A 24,079-nucleotide genomic window follows, 5' to 3' on the forward strand; every position below is an offset into this window, starting at 1 on the left:
TGGTGGGCTGTTTCTGAGCAAAGATTGGCGTGACTTTTAAATCACTGGGGACTGAGACTATTTAAGTTTCCACCCACGGGCAGTTTTCCACGAAGTGGATATTGCGATGGTGTCCGTCTCGAATTGTGATCTGCTTCGTCATACGGAGTTTTAAATTCCTCCACGGGTTTTTTTCTTTCATTATGCGACAGGTTGAGATGGTTTTCAATGAAAGCCTTTCATGCAATCGGCCTCTGAACCACGGTGGTGTGATCTTATCTTCCACGCAGAGTATGCAGGAGGTTCTGGGGTTCGTCTATTTTGAGTTTGCATGTTCTCCCCGTGGTCGCGTGGTTGTTTTCTCCGGGTCCTTCGGTTTTTCCGTCCACATTTATAAACAAGCATTGAGATTATTTTGCTGCCATAAATTACACTTCGTTGAGCTCTCATGTGGCCAAGCTGCTTGACAAATAAGGTAATGTCAGTGGGCTTTGCCTGGTTGAATGGGGATGGTTGTTTAGCTTTTACCTTTCTTAAAATGAGCACGCATATTGTTTGTATCGTTGTTGTAACATTCTTACCCACCCCTCCTAGATTCCTCCAGTATATTGTTCTAAACCTATCTTGATCTTCAGTAGATTGTGGCAAAGGGTTCTCGCACTTTGGTCTTTCACAGCCTCGCAGATGTTACCCAAAAAACAATATTCATCTATGTACCGCATTGCAGATGTAACAGTTCCAGTAAGCATTTCCAAAATCTCTCTTTAACACTATTAGAAATTGGTTGGTTCCTGCCTTGCATGTAATGTTGAGAAATCGGCATAATTTATGACCGCATTTTCGAGTCGGTTTTTTGGAGTTTGAAATTCCGGATCCACCCTTACTGAATGTGGAAGAGCCTCAAAGATCACCATATTCTTCCAGTATAAATATCGATTCTGTCTCCCATCCATGATTAAAAATGTGCCATTAACAAGAACCAATGCCAAAGCAGCACATCACTGCCCCCCCCCCCCCACAGAAAACAAGCCTGGTAGAATCCCAAAATTGTCATGCACTCATGTTTTCCCTGAAACCAGTTTGAGCTCATATTAAATCCAAAGTTGTGCAAAAGCAAACTTTTTGTATTTGTGACCAGGCCACATCAACTATTTAACCTAATTTAATCAAACGTGGCTGCACAGATTTGATCTCTCAGGAGAGCCACCACCCATCCACCCAAGTTGACTTTAAAACCCTGCCGGGTTAATTAATGTCAAACAATTCAAGCTCAGAGCAGTTTGACATTATGAAGCAGTTTGACAACACTTTTGCACATCTCAAGCGCGAATGGCATTCACTTGGCCGAGCACTAAGAAACATTTCTACCGACTATTCACATTTTTACACGTAAAAAAATATAGATTTTAATAAAGGACACCACACAGTGAAGGTTTTGTTTGCAGGGTGTATTTCTAGAATTGTGATTAAGCAAACAATGCAACAGATTTTAGAAGCATTTATGTAGAGTTGGAGTTGGGGCCCTTCTTCTTGCCGAAGCTGGGCACCACGTTGACGAAGCGCCGGTTGTACTGAATTCGTCGCTTGGCGCGTCCCGTTTTCTTCTTCTTTTTCTCCTGTTTGGCGACCTGAAGAGCATAACCAGACAACAGGTCAATATCCTTCCCCTACCACCACTGTTGTAAGTGTATTATGTATAGTCAAGAGACCATGGGAAGTGTCATTTGCACAAGTGACCTCAATTTAACTAGAATTTGTTTTTACATTAAATGTATGACTTTGAAGGCGATGGTTTACAATAAAGTGATTGAAAGGTCTAAATGCCAGCACTAACTCAAATTGCATAACAATGTATTTTTTCCATCGCTGTTAGGATGGTGAAAATGAACACTTAACGAAATGCTACTCAGGGCAAAGGTAATCTATACCAGCTTCTTACTGCCTCTGACCAGAACTGTGAATTAGCTCCCTCCCAGCAATAATAACGCTCGGGAAAACTTCCTTTTGCCTTCAACACAAACATCCACATACCCTGCCATATTCACAAAACACACATGTGGTTTCAACTCACTTTGGGAGTCTGACCCTTCACCTTTCCGGCACGCGCCAGCGAGCCGTGCACTTTACCTGTGGCACCACACACACACGCATCACATCGGGTCAGCAAAGCAAACACGTGCAACCTTTGCGTCAATCATCATCGCGTTTTGGCAAAATCCAGGTAGCGCGGCGTAGGGGCACACCTCCCAGGAGGCGAGCCGTCAGCTCCAGGGTGGCGTGCTCGGCCAGGCCGCACAGTTCCAGCACGGCGTCATCTTCCAAGGGGGCCCCAGCCACCGTGAGGACCTGCTCCTCGGCAGGGATCCCCTCCAAAGGAGCAATGCGCTCCTGCACGCACACAACACACGGCCACATTTACTAAATGTTTCTATGCAAGGTATTTGAGAGGTGTAAAGTGGTGGTGTAACGTGTGGGCACTCACATCTCCAACAAGGTGTCTGGTCAGCATGGAATAGGCCAAATACCATCTGGAGATGAGTTCCCTCTAGCGGGGAATTTGGCGAGCAGGGAAATGTGCCGAGCCAGGCGAACAGAGTTCAATTCCCAGGCATGGCTTTTATCTGGTGTGACATGAACCTATCCTGGAGCTGCCCATGACCAACCCGCACTGACCAGCGTGAAGTACTGTAATGTTAAACAAACCTCATGACCAACATCCAGCAGTGACTTTACCCTGGCTGACGATGTGAGTAATATTCAAGGAGTAATTCCCCATACTGTACTTGTAATCTGGACTCGAGTGAAGGTCGCATCAGACTTGCAAGAACTTACCTTCAGCTCATGGACGGTTTCGTGCGCAGAAATGTCCAACGCGTGGACATTCTGACCTCGTATAAACAGCTGCATGTTGAAGCTGTAAAGATAATCGGTGGAGATGTACGATCAGTGGAGTATGAGCGATGACTGTCTCATTTGTACATATAAGACTTTAGAATACGCGTGGAAGGAGGGTAACAGCCCCTGGTCGCTGAGCCACGCAGTCATTCGGGCTTCACGCGCGGAGCTCCGGCCCAAAACACGTGTCGCGGTCCATTTTTCAAAACTTTTTAAAAAAAATTTTGTGAACATAGTTAAGCCCGACTATTAAACGAGTCCACGGAACACAATCCGCTGTGCCATGAAGCCCTTCCACAAGAACCCTAGACCCCTCAACACCAACAAAATAAATCTGAAATGAAACAATACACTAGCGCGATTGTACTTACGATTACCACGGTTGGTGACGTACGGTGCGAAATAAGTTCAACAAACGCAAATACGACCCACAAGACGCCGTACAAAGATAATCAAACCTCCCGCTGCGATAGGAACCCTAGAATCCGCCTCGCATTAAAAACCACACACCACGTGAAGTCGCCACGATTCGCTTTTCATTACCAGCCCCTCGTACAAACCCCTTTAATATGACCCCCCCCCCCTTCCACCACACACCAATCCACGTGGCCGGCTGTATCTTAAGCGAAACATTCTCCCGAGTTAACGCGCAGAGAGAGAGAGCGAGAGAGCGAGAGGCTGGACACAGACGGGGGCCACGCCGAGTCGGTTCACGCCACCGGCCCAGGACGGCGCCGCGCTAGGCCCGAGGCCTTCGTGCCAAACCTCCCCTCGGCTACCACCACCACCACCCCCGCGAGCCGTGCGGCGCTCATACAACTACAAGCAGAGCAGGGCCTCCCTCACGCGGGGTGGGAGAGCGAGGGGAGAGGAGAGCGAAGGTGAGAAGAGAAGCGCCGCTGCGAGACCGGAGCGCTGCATCACCTGCGAGGCGCCTAAGATGGAGGCGGTAGAGAGAGAGGGAGAGAGAGGAGGGGGGGGGACGCAGTGCGCATGCGCGGAGGGGGGGGGCGACGTCGCGGCGAACCACGTGGGCGAGCGACGTTGCCCCGTGGTCATATCCGCGTCACGTGGTCGGGATGGATGGGGTTGCCGTGGAAACACGGGGAGCCGGTCACGTGGTCTCGGGATGGGTTCGGTTGCTGTGGGCGATGGGATGTCACGTGGTGGGAGGGGGGGTGCATGAGCCCCCCCCCAGCCCCCCACGTGACGTTATTTACACCATCCACGACGGGATGGTTGGTGGTGGTGGTGGTTGGTCGTGGTTTGTCCCGTGACCTCCTGTCAGCGAACCTTCGACATGTCACGTGGCCTCAAAAGTGCACCTGGCCTGGCACAGGCGCCGTTGTGGCGGGTTTTGGTATCGGTCACCTCAAATGAGTACCACCAAGTGCGGGGTGTAAAATTCGCAACGGGGGGGGGGGGGTACAAAGGCGGCCGGGCGTGGTTGCTGACCACCCAACCCCCCCGTGTGCCGTGCCGGCCTTCACAGGTGTTCGCTAACACCACTTGCCCCTACAGCCTGTTAAAGCTACACGGAGGATCTTTGTATTTGGGCACCGCAAATGAGTACCAAGTGCGGTGTGTAAACTTCGCCACTGTGGGGGGGGAGGAGAGACAAAGGCGGCCGGGCGTGGTGCAGACCACCCATCCCCCCCGTGTGCCGTGCCGGCCTTTATAGGCGCTAACAGCACTTGCCCCGACAGCTTGTTGTAGGCTACACGGGGCACCTTTGTCTTGGGGTGGAAGTCAGTCACGTGAGGGCGGTCACGTGCTCGCCTCGCAGGGAAAGATGGCGGCGCCCTGGAGGAGCATGGCGGCTGCCGCGGTGGTGGCGGCGGCGACGCGCCGGGCGCTGATCCCCGCGGCTGCCGGCTTCGTGCGCCCGGCCCGGGTGAGACCTCCACCACGCGCGCATCTTTACAACAGAACGATGGCAATCGCAGCTCGTGACACAGACAAGGGGGTTTGAGTTGCTCATCAAAAAATTAACGGCATGAAGTAACATTGACTCCTCCGTCAAGACTACAAAGCCTCGCGAAGAAGACAATGTCTTGTAGCAGTGATTGTTTAATCGGCCAACGGTGCACGCACGGGGTTTACTTCAATGAGACAGATACAAACTGTTGTGCTTTGGTTTGTCAGCATGGACGTATCCCGTCTTCGCTGGTGTCGCTGTGGTATCAAGGTCGACAGCTCAAATGCACACGGGCGGCGTTTGACCCGGCCCGTCATGAGTGTTATCATCATCTGGAATCGATACGAGTACCATTTTGTAGGAAGTAAAGGATGTTCATTCTGTCGAAAGATTTCCGTCTGTCATGGGAATGTTGAATTCGCACCGGTTACTCATGACTGTCAACGTTGATAGCTGCCGCATCATTGCAAGTTTGGCACGAAGAATGCACTTGGAATGTACAGCAGACAGCGTCTAAATGTACCACGTCACAGCGTTTTTACTGCCACAATAACGTCTGCATCTCAGTTTCTGGTGTCATTGCATACGGAGGAACTGAGTACGAGACCTTGGTAGCGTTGTGCTCATGACATGATTTTACATCCCTGAGTAAACATTGTTATGAATGTAAAAGCAATACATCAACAAATATTGCACAACTGAAGGGGTTCATGCAAGCGCCTGGAATATGAGCGTTATCCCCCCTAGCATATATTATTTGGTCCACTAAACTATACATAACTAGTTGGACTTCTATACCGGAGAGTAAATGAACAAAGGCTGTATGCAATAACTCAGAAATGGAATCCTTATGAAATAGTTGATATTTAATTGAACACCACACGGGTTAATGTTAAATCCAGACAGGAATTATGTGCATTAAAACGTCTACATACAGTATGTAATTTTGTACTTATTTCGCACTGTACGTAGCCAACAGTGCTAATCGGATGTGATAATGCATTTATTCTGTATCTTATCTAATTATGTATCATGTGTCGCTTGCACGGGGCCACGTGAGCAAAGGGAACGACAGAAAAATGCATTGCACGGTACTAGGCATCAACATCTATGCTGTCTGCCTTCACCTACCCGCACTAATCAGGGTGGGACGACCCTCATCCAGCAGTGGATTGACAAAAAAGGCTGTACGTTTATCTAATATTGCGTTTGTTTATTTTCTGTTACAGTGCTTTTGTGAAAAAGTTTCATCTCAACCTGACCAATACACCGGAGTAAAAATATCATACGACGATTTTCACTACGTTGAGAGACTGATTCCTCCACTCCGAGTTCCCACGCCTCCCAAGCACGAGCACTACCCCACGCCGTCAGGGTGGAGCCCCCCACGAGGTGAGAGTGGGCCTGTTAATAATCATTCCCTATTAGTCAAATCCACATGTTAACTCTTCCCCATTCCGATGATGTACATGTACGTCATCAGTTTTTCTTCCAATTCCGTTCCGATGACGTACACTAAAATAACTTTATTGGTATCGAGGCTCCCACAAGACAATGGGTGTCTGGCACAATTTGGCGCCAGCTATCATAGTGTGAAGTCGTGTCCCTATAATTATCTGCGGAGAGTACAATGTCTTTAAAAACAACGGCACTAAACCTCTCTAAATAAAATTAATGCTAACCGCTTACACGTTCCAAGGTGCAGCGGTGAACGGGACCCACCCTGCAACTTGCAGATGTCTCGGAATGGGAAAGGGTTCACATGAGGTGTGAGGCAATTAGTGAATCTGCACAGTACATTCAATTGCTTGTTTAATTTTAAAATACCTACATTTAATACCAGGTGAGAACCATTGAAACCAAAACAAGACTCTCTTTTTTCAAGAAAGACGGTTCACAACAAAGCATGGCATATTAATGAAATACAGAATCAAAGTAACACAATGAAAAATAGAAATATAATTTCAAACTTAAATGAGGTGACATTCATTTTGGATAACATTTAAAATGGAGGTATAACTCAAAAAGCACATTCATAGTTATGGAGCAGTGCATGCAGTTTAGACACCGCTTGGGAAGGAATGGTTTTGTTATACAGAGCAGCTGCAGTATTCCATATTCCAGCCTTCATGTAATGTAGGCCCTTGCAGAAAGTGAACTGAGAAGGTCGGATTTTATTTTACTCCCGTGCCATAACTGAACTTTATCCGAAACCTGTGAAAACTATGTATCCCTCGCCAAATCTACTGTGTCCTTACAAAACATGTTTGATGCTTATGAACAGTTGCGATAGGCATACTACCTTTGTCTCATGATTGTTGAGATGCTGGTTAATGTGTGTTAAAATGTGGACTAACCTCATGGTCGTCTGTCTTTAAAGACCTGGTTTAACGTGAAAACATTTGCAAGATGGTCATTGACTACACAGGGAAGGCATTTGTTCCGTGAAGTTGTCACTTAAGTGGAAAGTCAAGTGGAAGGAGGCAATTTCCTTCCACACTTTTGTACACTCACCCACTGGAACATGCAAAGACCTGCCTGGTGAAGTTAAACCTTTACATACAAAATAGTTTTCTTTGGTTCCACATATTTGCTGCCATGCAAGGGATGTTTTTTTTACCCCTTCGTCCCTTAATAGCTACGGTTGGATTTGTGTACAAGTATATTTAAAAAGTCGCACAATTTGGAAACTGATTGTCATTCATCTTGACCAACAGCCCAAACTAAATTATTTGTATTATCTACTTGTGTTGGCTGCCTACTGCTAAATTATTTAATGCCAACTGGATTCATTGCATTCATTTTACAAAGTTAATGCGTGCATTGAAATGTAATTCTGTTGAACTCTGTTCACTAGGTGATATTGGTTGTTGCCTATTACCGTGTGGTTAATGGTACTTGGCTATTAATGGGCGTTAAATAATACTGTCCCTATCAGATCCACCACCTGCTCTTCCATATTTTGTGAAGCGAACACGAATGCACAACATCCCCGTGTATCAAAAAATGACTCACGGCAATCGGGAGTTGACAGTCATCAGCAACATCGAAGGCGATATCTGGGTAAGTGTCTTATTGTCGCATTACACATGCTTTGCTAAAAATGTAATTGACGTTACTGATTAATATACCTTGGGCAACTGGAAATACGGATGCTCATAAAACAGCAGATTGTTTGGTATTTCACAAGTGAGAAGCATTAACTGCATAATTTGGGCATTCTATTGAGCTGTATAATGTACGTGGACTCCTTCCCCACGTCAACTTATTGTTACCTACTTTAGCCAACAGTAATTGTGGTGAAATTTCATGCTAATGGTGACGAGATCTCCTTGATGTAGTTGAAATGTCTTATTTTAAAATACAATTGCTGATTATGTTGTCACCTTAGTGATTTTAAATCATTGGAAGTGTTTTGGTTTTTTAACATAAATGTAAGATAGTCTCCATGAGGCTTGTAACATTGCACTGATTATTCAAACAAAAATGCAATAATGTACTAAATATGCACGCATCGACTCGTGCATGTGAGAATCTATGAATTATTTTTGCAATTTATTTGCAAATAAAGTGGGGGAGCAGTCACAGTGATTAGTGTACTGCTGAATGATCTGGGCAACCTGCTTTCAATTCTTAACAATGGCTAATATCAGTGGTGATATCTCAACCAGCACTGATTCGTGTGGTGAATTATGGTCAAACAACCCCACGATCAACACAGCACGGGGAAGCAATGGATTGATAATCTGTAAATTATTATGAATGCAAATAGTATGATATTGTTCCATTTAGATAAGTGAAGTGAACCAAGCTTTGTAAATGAGAAAGAACAACATTCACAATAATAGTAATAATACTAAAGATGATGCATAACACGATTCCTTTTTTCATCAAATCCTGGCTCTACGACTGTATGATTTAATACAAGCATTGGTGTGCACTGATAACATGAATGTTCTTTACATTGAGATTGTCGTTGATGCAGTTAATGTGTCCACAGGTTCTGGAGAAAGAAGTCCGAGAACTCTTAAAAACTGTATCTGGAGAGGAACCACTTATAAGAGTCAATGAAGTCTCCATGAAGCTAACAATCAGAGGATACTTTGATACCCAACTCAAGGGGTGGTTGTTGGAGAAAGGCTTTTAAGTCTAGCCTCATCATACATCGTTTTATAAATGTCTACTTGTTGCCATTTATCACATAGAGATTGACCAGGCATATATGGATACAAGTTTCAACAGCTGTTAATTCGCACTTATGTGTATGTAACGAACTGTTATGGCCCATAATTTGCAGATACTGTATATGGTTTTTCAAATAAATGGTACAACACCCTGTTTATGTTGTTTGTGTATTTTGGATAAATGTCCAATATTTAGAAAAGTTAACCTAAAGCATGACATGAGCACTTGCAAAAATCAAAACATGCAGCACAAACTATGTTGGAAGTTCAGCAAGTGGCAAAAGAATTAGTACTAAAACTGATAGGTCTCCAAACGCATTCATTTACTCAGTTCTCAGCAACAGATGTGGATAGATGTGGTATCTGACATTTAGTATTTTCTGCAGAGCTATTGACCACAGCATTACACTGATATAGCTTTAAAACAGCTTTTACTGGGATTGAACTCTGATTAGGGGTGCTACGGTGGTGAGATGTTAACTCCCTCGCCTGTTATGCAGGACGTCGTGGTTTTAATCCTGACCCCGACGCTTGTATATTTGGAGTTTGCATATTCTCCCCATGGTTGCATACGTTTTTCTCCAGGTCCTCTGCGGTGGCGAGATGTTAACTCCCTCGCCTGTTATGCAGGAGGTCATGGTTTTAATCCCGACCCTGACGCCTGTATATTTGGAGTTTGCATGTTCTCCCCATGGTTGCATACGTTTTTTTCCAGGTCCTCTGGTTTTTCCCTCTACATTTAATATCAACATGCTTTTAGAGTATTGGGCTGCTATACATTTCCACGTAAGCCACTTCGTTGAGCTGTCATTTGTGGCCAGGTCGTTTCTGGAAAAGAGCTACAGTATATAGTTGAGTGGGCCTTACCTGGTCAGATTAAATAGAAATGTTTTTGCAATGAGACTACATTTTTTATAGAAAACCTGTCCTATTGGTACAACAATTTGTACAGATTGATTAATTATGCTCTGCTTTGTGTAGGGATTGTGCGAGTGCTGACCCAATCTGAGGGGGGGAGGGAGAAAATTCCCGTGGATATCTGCGAAAGCCAGAAGCGAGGTAATGTTTTATTGATCTCTGCTGAATAAAACTTTGAGAAGTAGATGGATGTTTCCAGGAATTCATCCACACTTTAGGTGTTAACTGCATGGATGCTTATTGCAGCATGGTCACTAACATGTTGGGAAACGTGTATCCATGGAATGAACAAGTGAAACATGTATAGTCTCTACAGCGTTTTTTTGCACGCAATTATGACAACGCGCCAGATATTGCAGCCAAGTGAAAAACTCAAGGGGCACAGCGCCAAGCTCGGCTTCTCGAAAGCCTGACCAAACAGGCCGTTAGATGTCTCTTAAAAGTCAAGAGTGCATTTGATGTTGCGGATGTGCAAAGGGATAGAGTTCCACACCGAGGGGGCGACAGCAGAGAACCCACGTGAGGCTGTAACACGTCGAGACATTGGTGTCTGAAACAGATTTTGAGTGATGCTGCGTAGGGTTCTACCATGAGCTTTTGTGCAAGGAGAGAGCAGTGAGGCGAGGTATGGTGGGAAAGTGGTGGTGAAGGCGCAATGAAAAAGAAAGGCGAGTTTATAATTTGTCCTGCTAGCGAAAGGGAGCCAATGAAGAGTATGGAGAGCGGTGGCTGAGTCGAGTTGTCGATGATGGACACCAAGTATGGCACGAGTAATGTTCTCTAGCCGTTGCAATTTGAGGATGTTGCTTGATGGTGACTTTGAGAGAAGGGCATTACATTTTTCAAACTAGAGTATCGGCAATCTGCATGGAAAGAAATGTGCACACTTTAGTCGTGACTGCTTGCTCCATGCATGAAATCCTTACTTGAGTTCTTAAGGAGGGTGTTTACGGGGTCATGTAGTGTCGTTGAACCAAATTCTACTCCCACGATGGTTTGCATATGGTGTGGCTGGTCACCCTTTGTGCCTTTACATGAGTGATGCTTTTTCTTCTGTATCAAGCTTTGCAGCGAGTCAAATGGCAACGTTCGCATTCTGTTGTAAAATGTTATTGCTCACTGGGTTGTTGACTCCATTCTCTGGTGTGATTCCTACAGGTCATCGTCCTCCTCTGCATAATAGTGGGCAATATTACAACCAAGCTTTTTTTTACGTGAATGATTTACAGCAGGATCTGGCTTTTACCCACACATTTAAAATGTTTTTTTCTTCTAATTCCATGCATATTTGAGAAGTGTATGGAAGCTGTGGTGATGAGAATTCTGATTATTTTAACCACGTAAGAATCCATTGAGATTGATTATCGATTTTACAAGAGCATTTCTGAGTATATTTAGGCAGGGGTAGATTTATGATGATGTACGTTTTTAGATGACATCTCAGGATTCAATGGGAATGTTCCATTAGGATATTACATCTCAGTCACATTGCACAGGTAATACCTAAGATCATTTTTGCTTTACATTAACATTTAATCGTTTGTTAAAGGTATTTAAAGTAGTTTTTATCCTGATGGTAAATTGTAAACTTATATATTTTTACAAACTGCATTTAGGCCTAAATACGTAAAGTTACACCAATATTTGCAGTTGTGTTTCATTCATTCCACCATAGATGCTATCCTTCCATCCACAAACCCTACCCAGATACAAACAGCCTCAGCAAAAGCAGTTCCCAACGTGTTTAACCACCTGTAATGTGTAAAGAAGGCACTAATGGAAGGCGATGGGACGTGATGTTTGGCACAGCTGAAGTAGTTGGATGCACAAGGACCTGGAAGAGTGGGTTGTAAATGGATGCTCCGTGTGAGCCCGAAAGGTTATAGAAGAGGGATATTGAGATAAGTTTTACTTCCTTTGGTGTGTGTGGGTTCTGTGCGGGTCTGCGGACAGCACGGTTAGGGTTAAGGTGCAGCAGCCTGTGGGTTCAACATACCGGGCAAACAGGGACCTTGACCCTTACGCCACCCGCTCTTCACACAGGGTACCCGAGTTAACTAAAGAAAAGTGTACACCAAAGCACAGCTCCAGATGTTTTTATTGAAACACAAAATGTACTCGAAAACGGTGCACGTACTAGTTGCCAGGGTATAAGGGGGCCCCCACATTACTTTCTAGACAGAGGGATGGTCTTTATGACAAGGTATTGGACATTTGTTAAAAAAGGTCTGCATAGCTCATGGGATTCCTCCAGTACAGTCTAAGTACTACTTGCCTCGTTCCGTGGTGAGTGTCCACTGAGGCCAGACATCTCTTGCGAGGGAGAACGCGAAGAGTGTGCACGTGAAATAAAATACGGTAAAAGATGAAGTGTAAAGAACCCGTATTGAAAGTTAACGCGACTAAATCAAGCACTGCGTCCATTTGCACCGTAAGACGCATTGGCAGACGGTGCTTGATGGAGTCCTGCACCACTTGCTGCTTACCCAACACATGTATGAGTGGTATGACCCTGGTGTCGAGCTGAGGTGACGACTGGCGAGAGAGAGATGAGCGCACGGGCAAGTGCCGTGAGATTGCCGAGTGGCACCGTGAGGAGGAGGAGGTGGGGGAGGAGGGGGAGGAGGGGGTGGAGAGGAGGTGGGGGAGGAGGAGGGGGGGGAGGAGGAAGTGGAGGAGGAGGTGGGGGGGGGAGGAGGAGGTGGGGGAGGAGGAGGGGGGGGAAGGAGGAAGTGGAGGAGGAGGTGGGGGGGGGAGGAGGAGGTGGAGGAGGGGGGGGGGGGAGGAGGGGGGGGGAGGAGGAGGAGGGGGAGAAGGAGGAGGTGGAGGAGGAAGTGGAGGAGGAGGTGGGGGGGGGAGGAGGAGGTGGGGGAGGAGGAGGGGGGGGGAGGAGGAGGGGGGGAGGAGGAGGGGGGGGAGGAGGAGGGGGGGGGGGAGGAGGAGGGGGGGAGGAGGGGGAGAAGGTGGAGGAGGAAGTGGAGGAGGAGGTGGGGGGGGGAGGAGGAGGGGGGGGGAGGAGGTGGAGGGGGGGGAGGAGGTGGGGGAGGAGGAGGGGGGGGGAGGAGGTGGAGGGGGGGGAGGAGGTGGGGGAGGAGGAGGGGGGAGGAGGGGGGGAGGAGGTGGGGGAGGAGGAGGGGGGGAGAGGAGAAGGAGGAGGAGGGGGTGGAGGAGGCGGTACCCTGAACCCACCCTCCCCGGGCCCCGCGGGGCCATTTAACGCGGGCGGCCTTCAGCACAGACACCGCCACACCGCTGCGTCTCGCCCCCCCCGTGTCTCTCTGTCTCTCTCGCTGTCGTCTTCCCCTCTGTGTGTGTCTCAGTCTCTCGTGGTTGGTGGTGGTGGTGTCTGTGTGTCATCGTGTCTCCTTGTACGCGTGTCTGCCCCCCTGGTGACTCGTACACCCCTGTCGCTTTGTACCTCTGAACATCCCTCTCTCCAGGCTCCTCGTGTCTTTTAAATCACCCCCCCCAGTGTCTGTCCCGACGTCTCTTTCCCTCTCATCATCGACATCATCATCAGCTGCAGCAGCGTCGTCGTTATACCGCGGGGCCGATACAAGAGGTAGCGTTTGTAAAGAAGCGCTGTGTTTAAAGTTAGTCTTGTACACTCGTTAAAGTGAATAATATCTGTAGAGTCGTGTGTGCTTGCTGTGTGCAGTGTTAATAATATCTATAGACTGTGTACTTGCTGTGTACTTGCTGTGTGCAGTATTAATACTATCTGTAGACTGTGTACTTGCTGTGTACTTGCTGTGTGCAGTATTAACTCGTGGCGCTGTGTAGCTCTGCGCATTTCCTGCCCCACTTCTAAGTGTTCGTGGCGCCGCGTGTAGGTCAACTCGGCCTCAAACGAGTGCCCGGTGCCGGTGTGTAGTAAACACCGTCGCTGGGGGAGACAAAGGCGGCCGGGCGCGGGGGTGGCCACCCACCACCCCCCGTGGTGGTTGACGTGTCGGCCTTCGTAGCTGCGACTCGCTGACAGCGACTTGCTGTTGAGGGTAGCGGGGTGGTGGTGGTGATGATGTCCGTGTTTTACTCTGTGTCATTGCTTGTGTTGTGCTGGTTGGTAGTAGTAGTAGTGGGATAACCGAGTTCAGTTCCCAACCACTGAAATTCACAGCATCAATCTTAATTTGTAGCTTTCGTGACTGCAGGAATTACTCTTTGGTTCTTTCGGTAAAGTCACGTATAAAGATAAAATAATAAATTAAATAATAGCATACGACGTTTCGATTGCAACACACGCAATCATCGTCAGGTATAAAAGAAATAGCAACAGAAATCTAACCAGAGAACTATAGACAGACATATAAGCAGACGGATATCACAAAGATACAGAGAGAGAACGTCTCTGTGACGAGGCCAGTCATGTTCTATCCACCATTAGATTGTCACCCCCCATCCCCACCCCCCACTGTCACCGCCACTCATCACAGCTCCCACGTGTTTGTGGTGTTCCCGTGTGTGGCTGTCTTTATTTAAACATTTCACCTGGGAAGTGAAACCCCTTGGGATGAAACCTCTCTTCTTGGTTCTTTCGGTAAAGTCACGTAGAATGGAAATAATAAAATAATACAAATAAAACAATAAAATAATTATCAGAATTATTTTATTATGTTTTATTTCAGATTTATTTTATTATGTTTTATTTTCATTATTTTATTATTTCCATTCTACGTGACTTTACCGAAAGAACCAAGAAGATGAATCCCAGCAGTCACGAAAGCTTTAAATCGAAATGAAACCTCTCGTTTGCAAGGCAGTCCCAATGGGTGTCAATTGACGCGTGGTGCCGGCCACAGCAAGGGGCGTTCAATTTTCATTGATGTGACCAGTACCACCGTGTGGTCAATTGTGACCTTGCTTCCTGTAACTTCGCCCAACAGAACCCAGGGCTTGATAGGGACGGACAACAAACCCACACCACTTTGGTGGCGTGGGCTTGTTGTTTAGTGTGCTGTTGCTACATTGTTACATCATGTGGTGGTACGTCAATGTCGGTGGGTCTATTGCTGATTGTGTCTTGTTAGTGCAAGGAGTTAAAGAGACGGTGTTGGTGTTCGATCAGAATATTTGTACTGCAGGAATCCGATAAGCTACAAAGCTCTTTTTCACAGATGTCCAGTAGTTGACATTGTGCATCAGGTGTGCCTGTGCACGTGTGTGTGTGTGTGCCTGTGCACGTGTGTGTGTGTGCCTGTGCACGTGTGTGTGTGTGCCTGTGCACGTGTGTGTGTGTGCCTGTGCACGTGTGTGTGTGTGCCTGTGCACGTGTGTGTGTGTGTGCCTGTGCACGTGTGTGTGTGTGCCTGTGCACGTGTGTGTGTGCGCCTGTGCACGTGTGTGTGTGTGTGTGCGCCTGTGCACGTGTGTGTGTGTGTGCCTGTGCACGTGTGTGTGTGTGTGTGCCTGTGCACGTGTGTGTGTGTGTGTGCCTGTGCACGTGTGTGTGTGTGTGTGCCTGTGCACGTGTGTGTGTGTGTGCCTGTGCACGTGTGTGTGTGTGTGTGCCTGTGCACGTGTGTGTGTGTGTGTAGCGGGAGCGGTAGTGTATCGTGATTAACGCGCTGCGCTATGAACCCGGCGACCCGGGTTCGATTCCCGCTCATGGCCAACACCAGTGACGATTATCTGAACCGGTCCCGGGCCTCCCCTAGGTTGACTCAGCCTCAAATGAGTACCTGGTGCGGTGTGTAAACATTGCCACTAGGGAGACAAAGGCGGTCGGGCGTGGTGCTGGCCACCCACCCCCTCGTGTGCCGTTCCGGCCTTCATAGGTGCTCGCTAACAGCACTTGCCCCTACAGTCTGTTAAGGCTACACGGGGGATCTTTGTCTTTGTGTATGACACTACAGCCCCGTGTTGCCAATCCACTGCTGGATGAGGGGCCTCAGAACGCGTGCCCTGTCATTTGTCACAACGCTGGTAGAAGAATACGGTCAGATACGTCGATGTAGTACAATACAACAATATATTGTTATACTGCTCTATAATGCCATCAACGTAGCCTCGCAAACAACCTAAAACAATACCTTCTCTGTTTGAAGCGTTGTGTTGGGGCATCCACGCACAATTGAGGCTCACTTAACCTGCTTAGCCTAAGAGATCAGTACCAAGTGTTTGTTTTAATGTGTTGGAAGTTTGTGCGTCCGAACTTTCATTGGTCGTGCATCGCAATGTGCACTGTGCTTGCATTTATCGCACACCGAACAGCGCGCCTCCTGGCGACGCTTGCCATCCTGGTACATTTCAATACAGCCGTGTGCGGGCACGTTAACCTCGTGCGCCTGTTGTACGCGTGTCACTTATTCAGGGTGTGCCAGGTGTGTGGAGCAGGGTTTCGTAGCGCAGTGGTTTAGCCCACTGGGCTACAAACCCTGTCACCTGAGTTTGATTCCCGACCACGGCTAACACCAGTGTTTAATATCTGAACGTGTGTTGGGCCTCTTCTAGTAATTACCCAACATTGAATATACATTCTAGATTTGAAGCTTTCGTGACTGCAAGGATTCATACTCTTAGTTTTTTCGGTAAAATCACGTAGGTAAAAAAATTAAATTAATAAAAATAAAATAATTTTTTTTTATTAATTTTTATTTCATTTAAAATATAATTTTATTTTTATTAATTTCATTTTTTTACCTACGTGACTTTACCGAAAAAACTAAGAGTATCGAATATACAACCGGGTGTTGTGTGTAAACATCAGCACAGGGGAGACCAAGATGGCTTGGCGTGGTTTTGGCCACATCGCTGCTTCAAGAGCACTTGCCCCAGCCCGCTATTAACACTCTACGGGGGTGTCTTTGTCGTCTTGGCAGGTGTACGTGGCGGTGAGCATCGAGGAGCGAGCGGGGACCCCACCATGAGCGGACCCCTGGTGCTGCGGGTGCTGGCGAGCGCGGGGCGAGTGGCGGAACGAGCGGCCGAGCTGGTGCGGAGCGTCCTCCGAGCCGGAGATCTCGGCATCGTCATCAAGGTGTGCACACCCGGGCTCTCTCCCCTGCGCTCTGCAAAGTTGTCCTCGTCCCATACACAGTGTGCAGGCGGTGCAACTGCACCGGGGACCACGGGAAATGGGGGTCCAGGCGCGGATATGGAGTCATTTGGACAGGAGGCCCCATTTAACTCCTTGCATCAGGGCCCATGCCAACCACGCTATGCCACTTCCCAGACACTCTGAATGATAACAGTTGTATTCCTGTGCTCCCTAATCACGTAGCCGATCCCTCTTCCCGTGATGCAGTTGTGCAGCGTGCATATCTTTAATTTGTGCACAACCAAATTCACAAATCAATTAAGAAAATTATTTGGTGGTATTGCATTGGCAGTGGTGCACACGCACGAATAAAAAACTCAAACAGATATGTCAATTAAATGTCCTTAGAAGAAAAAGGTGTATAATAGGTGACGGTGCACACCTTTCAATCCATCACTTGGAGGCAGTTTGATGGATCACTCATCTGTGAAACTTTAAAACCCAGTGGTATGTGAAGTTATCAGTAGATATGCTGTATGAACCTTTGAGCATTAGCTGTTAAGGTAGTATGGTTTTTTCAGATACTGGAATTTCCTCCTGCATGCAAAATAGTCCTTAATCGAAAATGGAGAAATATGTTAATGCAGGACCTGAATGAAACACATGAACAAATAGTTTACTAGTTTCCACTTTTCTGTCAAAGATGAAGTGATGTTGAGATGATGGATGGAAGCAAGGTGTGGTGGCATCGATGGCACTTGTCGTGATGACCTCTTCACCTTGACTTTTGCCTGTGTGCACACCGAACTCGCACACTGGATTCTGTGTAAGCTCTCCCTGTTAGGGTGTCGGTCTTTAAGAAGTTACGTAAGTCCATATGTTTATTTGTAGAAAAGGTCTCGTTTATTTGTAGAAAAGGATTAGGTTGTCATCCCAGGACTGGGTTAGGCTCTCGGCTATGTGTCTGGGAAGAATTGGCTGAGCCCTTGGGGAGTGGTTGGGATTGGCGATGGGAATTGGGTTTAACCACACAGTGCACAGGTATGGTGGCCCATAAAAAAAGTGGCTGTGCTTGCCGGCTGAAGAAACATTTGTGCAAGCCATGACCTTGAGCGGAGCCCACATAAATTGTTGTGTTAACCCCCACTAAACCCTTGGTAATGATGACTGCGCTCATCCGCTTCGATGGGTGTGTACTGACAGCACTGACAACATGGACAACACTGATCTATGTTGTCGGCTCGCACGGAGCCGTCTTTTTAGGAAAATTGCTCGTAGTTGTCTTAACGGAGCTTGCCTCTCGTTATTGCTGGTAAACGTTGGGTGAGTCCCCAAGAATGGGGGAGTGTTAACGGGGTTTGCGATGTGGTGCGCAGGAGAATGTTAATGACCTTCAGACCAAGGCTGACCGCCTGGCTCAGCAAAGCATTTGTACCTCGCTCGCCCTCAAGTTCCCAAAGCTCACCATCATCGGCGAGGAGGTGGGTACATGTGGTGGCACGGTGCGGTGAGAGGAGTGCTTGGCGTTTGTGCATTTGACACATAAAAGTACCTTCCATCTCTCACCCTAAACAGCCCACACTTGTGTTTTGACCTCTGAGCATCTACTCACCAGATTTCCTCAAGGCTTTGCCTCTCTGGTCCTCACTAGGTTCTTACTCATTACTGATTTGCTATGGCGGTGTACTGCTGAAAACACGTCATCTCTGTTCATTCAAACCCTGTATTCCCCTAAAGCGCTGGTTATGTTTTCGTAAGCAAATCCGTATCTGTAAAATCTTGGTCTTCACTATGGCACTTCGAATTGACCAAAAACATTTCGAGAAATGTTTTTAAAGAAATTAACATGATTTACATCAACAGTATTTGCCAAGTTTTCTACTCTTCAGATGGTGTACCATCAGCACAATCTCTCAGCATCATGTCAGGAGATGAAGTATCTGTTCAGGACTCTCGCAGAGCATTGGAATCGGCCATGTTATAGCACAGCCTGCGGGATGAATCGTCGCACAACTACTTATGATCTCTCGATTTAAAACGTTCATGATTGCAGGGATTCATCTTCTTGGTTCTTTCGGTAAAGTCACGTAGAAGGGAAATAATAAAATAATAAAAATAAAACATAATAAAATAATATAATACATGACTTTACCGAAAGAACCAAGAAGATACTTATGATCTCTCTATATACACCAGGGGCACTGCACTTTCCCACGTGCCCTGCTATAGAGATATATGCCACATGCCAGTTGAACGGATATTTTTTAATCCTCATAGCTGGAATGTAACGAAATTAAGTAAAAAAAAAATGTTATATTGTTTTGTGCAGTCATTGGTGACTTGTCAGAGACCATCACCTCGCTACACCTGAGCATCCGTTTTAACCAAATAGGAACTCAGCGGTGCCAGCTCAGTACTCTGACCCTGAGCCCAGGCGGCCGCTTCTCCTTGCTTGGTGTTTAACAGTGACACTTGTCGGTACCAGGACTTGCCACCTGGAGAGGTGGATGCCCAGATGGTGGAGCACGGATTCATGGAGGAGATCCTGGGACACAAGTGTCCTGCGGAGTACGAGAACGTGAAGGAGGAGGAGGTGTGTATGGCACGCAAGCAGGTGGCAGTTATCTTCTTGGTTCTTTCGGTAAAGTCACGTAGAAGGGAAGTAATAAAATAATAAAAATAAAACATAAAATAATTCTCACGACGTTTCGGCCACAACGCAGGCAGCCGTCCTTAATCGGCGTTCACGTTCTCCCACCGCACCGGTTATCAACTAGCCGATGAGTAAGCACCTGATAAAGGGGCAGCTAGTTGAGAAGTCACCTCTATAGCCATTTCTGGAAGACATTCACGTTCACTACTTTGTTGTTGTGTCCGAATAAAATCTGACAAGTGATATCCCTCTATGAAGTTCCAGAAGAGTATGGGATCTTGCCATGCAATACACATGTTGTATAACACATGTTCTGTTACTCAACAAAGTGTGTCCATTATTCTTATTACTATTCATACAATGGAATGTATTAAGCAAGAGGCGTTGTAATTTTTATTGAGTGTCACAATTACTGTGTAATGTCTGATAAGCATCAAAACCCACCATTCGATATCACGAGTAGACTGGCAGTGCTGGTACGATGATGTGGAGTACAGTATTCCCTCGTTATTCACAAGGGATACATTTCGGAGATGCTCATGAATAGCAAACTTCACCGATAATATTTGCCTACGAATATCGTACATGCAATGTCTGCAGATGCTTCTAAATCTGATAATTTCTATCTCTCACATCACTTTATCTTATTACTTGATCTAATCACTTTCTCCCGATGCAGTCTTATAGAGTTCCAGATGCGATTCGTCGGATAGCAAGTTTGTGAAGAGCAAGGGAATACTGTACCACAAAAGCGCTTGTGGTTGCCACACAGTGATCATTAAAACAGAACCTGATGCTTATTTTCACAGCTCGTGGTTTGGGTTGACCCTCTCGATGGCACGAAGGAATACACTGAAGGTGGTTTATTTTCTTTCTTTCCTTAAACACTCCGCACTTGCCCCGTTTACATTTTTGTTGTCATGTGACACCACAGCTGCTTTTCACCACAGCTGATCCCCATCCACTCTTCCCGTCGACAGGGCTCCTCGACAATGTGACGGTGCTCATCGGCATCGCCTACAAGGGAAAGGCGATTGCTGGAGTAATTAACCAGCCGTTTTTCAACTACCAGGTTTGTGCTTTTTATCTCGTGCAGTTTAAATATGAAATGCACATGAACGTATTACGGTGACCTCCGTGCTTTCTCATGTCACTTGATCAACGAAAACACATTGAATATTTTAGATATTTCATATATTTTTAACATTTGTGAATTTAAAGGTTTTTTTTGCACATTCTCCTGAAATTGCGAAACCCCGTGTGCTTGCGTATGCCGCAGGCGGGTGAGGGTGCCACGATGGGCCGCACAGTGTGGGGGCTGCTGGGCCTTGGAGCTTTTGGATATGTTCCCGCATCGGTACCCGCGGGTAAGCGCGTCATCACCACGACGCGCTCGCATAGCAACCCCGTGGTGAGCGCCTGTGTGGACGCAATGGAGCCCACCGATGTGCTGCGGGTCGGAGGAGCCGGCAACAAGGTGCGCATGGGCATCAGAGTGGGATCGTGCGGTGAGGTCAACCTTACCACGAGTGTCAAGCCCCCTGTTAAATATTCAATAATGTACAGGTCTTCGTCAATTGTCATTGCTGAATCAAGGCATCCCCATGTCGTGTCGGCCACGGGGTTTATTTGACGACACTTCGATTGCATCAGAAGGTTTTGAAGTACATTTATTTTTGCCACTAACAATGCAATACAATGTGGATTTATACAGAATGAGCACATCTGGATCAATATTTGCTGAAACTGCAGCTGGGGCAGTCATGGGAGTGAGAACATAGTTGGCAGGGGAGACGGCTGCTCTCATTGGCTACTCGACACGGACATTCATAGCTGCCCACCCTCCAAACTTATTAAACATTGCTACGCACCTCGGAGTGACCGTACCACTTGCACCCTCGGCAATGTGTCGATCCTGGTGACCCACGGCTCGGCGTGGGTCACCAACTTTGCATGCGTGGGTGAAAATGTCACGCGACTCTTGTCACCCCAGGTTCTGCTCCTGATTGAGGGGAAGGCGTCGGCCTACGTGTTCGCTAGCCTCGGCTGTAAGAAGTGGGACACGTGTGCTCCGGAAGCCATTCTGCATGCTGTGGGAGGTGCGGACTTATACACTCGAATAGTAAAACGAACACTGATGACCAGAAGCAATGCTGTAAAAATCGTCTGCATGTTGAAGAAGAACATCCAAAAAACCCACTAAACAATCAATTCTTGAAGCAAATCACAAGCCCCAAATTGTGACAATTCTTTGAATTGCTATTAGGAGGGAAAGCTAGGGGGTCTGGTGCAGAGGGGTGGGGTAATTACATGACTAAAGAATATACTTATTATTGTAACTTGGTGATAGTTGTTATTTTTGTATTGATGGAAAGCGTGTTGGTGCTGTTCGCGTGTCTGCATGTAGGGAAGCTGACGGACATGCACGGCAACTCCTTCGAGTACCACAAGGAGGTGAAGCACATGAACTCAGCGGGAGTGCTGGCGGCGCTCACAGACTACGAGTACTATGCGGCGCGCGTGCCGCCCACCACAAAGGCCGCGTTGAAGCCCTGACATTGCCGCGCGGGACGCGGTTTTGATGGTGACACGACACCTCCTACGCTGAATGTCGCACAGTTACATGGCAGCTGACACCACCCAGCCGCGAGAGCAGCTTGGCACGTAAAGTGAACTTGCGTTGATGAGCTCTCTGATTAATGTGAAAACATTGCATCTAATTTCAGTTTAACTCTTGCTCGAATAAGTGGTGTTTATTCAAGCTAGAAAATATTTGTCAAATCTTTGAGATGAAGAAACGCATACCTCGTTGCAAAAGAAAAAAAATGCGTGCAAGACCAGGCCTTCATTTTTTTCGAATGCATAAGGTACAATATGTAATTGTATAGGTGCAGTAGTTTCTCATATTTCTATTTAAAAATCCAGTGTGCAATGCACTGTATCATTTGGAATATATTTATGCTACAAGCCTGGCGGGATGTTACTTTATGCATTTTTCCAAGTTTTTGTCAGCGTGAGACGGGTGTGCTTCTTAATCTGTGCGACCTGGATGCCCACGTGTATGGCCTTTGAACCACTGCATTTTGACCAGGCATACGTTTCATTCATACATGTAAATTTAAGCTCATTATACAAGCAGTACATTGTGTAGGAACCTATTATTTCTATGCATTTGCATTTTGATTGGATCACCACAATAGCAAAATAAATTCTGATCCTGAATCGCAACAATTCATCTTATTCATTGATATAATTGTTGAGTGGTAAATTGTTACCTGTATTTTTACCAGCCTGATCTCACGTTTTACACAAACCTGGCCATACGATTCACTCGTTTTGAATTGCAGGTCTTGGCAAGTTATCCTGCCTGTTTTTAGTTTGAACTGTTTAAAAGTTCAATGTATTGTATTACAAACTGTTTTGGTGGTTGTGATATTGGCAATGCTATTGTTGTAATTGTTAATTTAGTGAAGTTGTTACGAGTTTGTTGGTGAGCTTGGTTTGAAGCAGTCTCAAAATTCTATTATAAACTTTCAGGAACCATAGAGGTTAAGCCATACAAGTGTCTTCACAAGCCAATTACTTAAGTTTAAAGATGCATCTGTTCATTTTCACATGATTAGAACTATATTGGAATTTTGGCAAACATTTAATGTGTCCAATTAATTAATGAAAAAAACATTGATTTCCAATCTACATTAAATGCTTGAGGTAAAGAGTGGACCAATGTGTTAACGAGAATGAATCGTGGGATTGTGAAAATTGATGTTGGTGCAAAAATAAAGTTGAAAATGCATTTTGAAACGGCATTTCAAATAATGTTGCCTGTTTTTGAAGAAACGACGGTGAGGACAAATTGACTTGTCCGTTGTAAAACTTTATCGCCACACAATGTGTACAAAATGTGTCCTAACGAGACCCTGGGCGGCATTCTGCACACATTACTCTCGCATTGCATCACTGGATTCTTCACAATGCATAACCATCGTGACTTTTAATCACCAAATTCCTTGAATTTAGGGCAATAACCAGCTGAGTTCACTCCCAATACGGGACTCTGTTTGGCCGTCTCGATTACACTGCACCTTTTTTTTCTCAACGTAAAGCCCGTGAAGCGATGGCTACATTATGGACAGGTTTTCGGCAATTAAGCCATGAAATTGACCGATGATGATGGTAATTCGTATGCAAGTTGTGCTAAGCAAATTCTGCCGTCGATCATTTATTTCAAGGTGGTCGCCCAGTTAGAAAGGTTCGCAGTTTCTCTTCCAGGGAGCTCATTGGGTTTAATTACCTGCAGACAGTTTCATGAAACACCTTCAGTTAACTTTATAATTCGTGTGTCATTGAAAGACAAGTACATGGCAGAGAACAAAATCACGTTAGACGATTTTTTTAGTCTGTAACCGGCCACGTAACGTTAAAGGCCACATTGGTGATAAATTGGCACGTTTGTTCACGTGATATTATTTGGGTGGAGGGTGCACGACACATTAATGCGATCTGACCAAAAATCAATAACGAATCCATAATACAGGTGCTGTTTGGGTTAG

General features: G+C 46.3%; 2 protein-coding genes across 5 annotated transcripts; one reads left to right on the plus strand and one right to left on the minus strand.

Moving 5' to 3' along the window:
• Positions 1–1,412: 1,412 nt before the first annotated feature.
• Positions 1,413–3,885, minus strand: FAU (FAU ubiquitin like and ribosomal protein S30 fusion). 2 transcript variants are annotated; one of them, XM_078857972.1, is made up of 5 exons: positions 3,799–3,885; positions 2,812–2,893; positions 2,223–2,367; positions 2,051–2,106; positions 1,413–1,607 (listed from the first exon to the last, which is right to left on the minus strand). In XM_078857972.1, the coding sequence occupies exons 2-5, from the start codon at positions 2,884–2,886 to the stop codon at positions 1,479–1,481; spliced, it is 405 nt and encodes a 134-aa protein (XP_078714098.1). In that variant the 5' UTR covers positions 2,887–2,893; positions 3,799–3,885; the 3' UTR covers positions 1,413–1,478. The 2 variants fall into 2 exon arrangements, with proteins under 2 accessions (XP_078714098.1, XP_078714099.1); XM_078857973.1 differs by lacking the exon at positions 3,799–3,885 and adding an exon at positions 3,721–3,789.
• A 751-nt stretch (positions 3,886–4,636) lies between these two features.
• LOC144933562 (3'(2'),5'-bisphosphate nucleotidase 1-like) lies at positions 4,637–23,330 on the plus strand. 3 transcript variants are annotated; one of them, XM_078858479.1, is made up of 11 exons: positions 4,637–4,768; positions 6,022–6,184; positions 9,958–10,035; positions 16,716–16,873; positions 18,250–18,354; positions 19,359–19,466; positions 20,336–20,384; positions 20,507–20,598; positions 20,806–21,003; positions 21,520–21,625; positions 21,934–23,330. In XM_078858479.1, the coding sequence occupies exons 1-11, from the start codon at positions 4,667–4,669 to the stop codon at positions 22,080–22,082; spliced, it is 1,308 nt and encodes a 435-aa protein (XP_078714605.1). In that variant the 5' UTR covers positions 4,637–4,666; the 3' UTR covers positions 22,083–23,330. The 3 variants fall into 3 exon arrangements, with proteins under 3 accessions (XP_078714605.1, XP_078714606.1, XP_078714608.1); XM_078858480.1 differs by lacking the exon at positions 9,958–10,035; XM_078858482.1 differs by lacking the exons at positions 4,637–4,768; positions 6,022–6,184; positions 9,958–10,035 and adding an exon at positions 13,086–13,456.
• The last annotated feature ends 749 nt before the right edge of the window (positions 23,331–24,079 follow it).

Source organism: Lampetra fluviatilis, chromosome 7 (assembly GCF_964198595.1).
Source record: "Lampetra fluviatilis chromosome 7, kcLamFluv1.1, whole genome shotgun sequence".
Lineage (NCBI taxonomy): Eukaryota > Metazoa > Chordata > Hyperoartia > Petromyzontiformes > Petromyzontidae > Lampetra > Lampetra fluviatilis.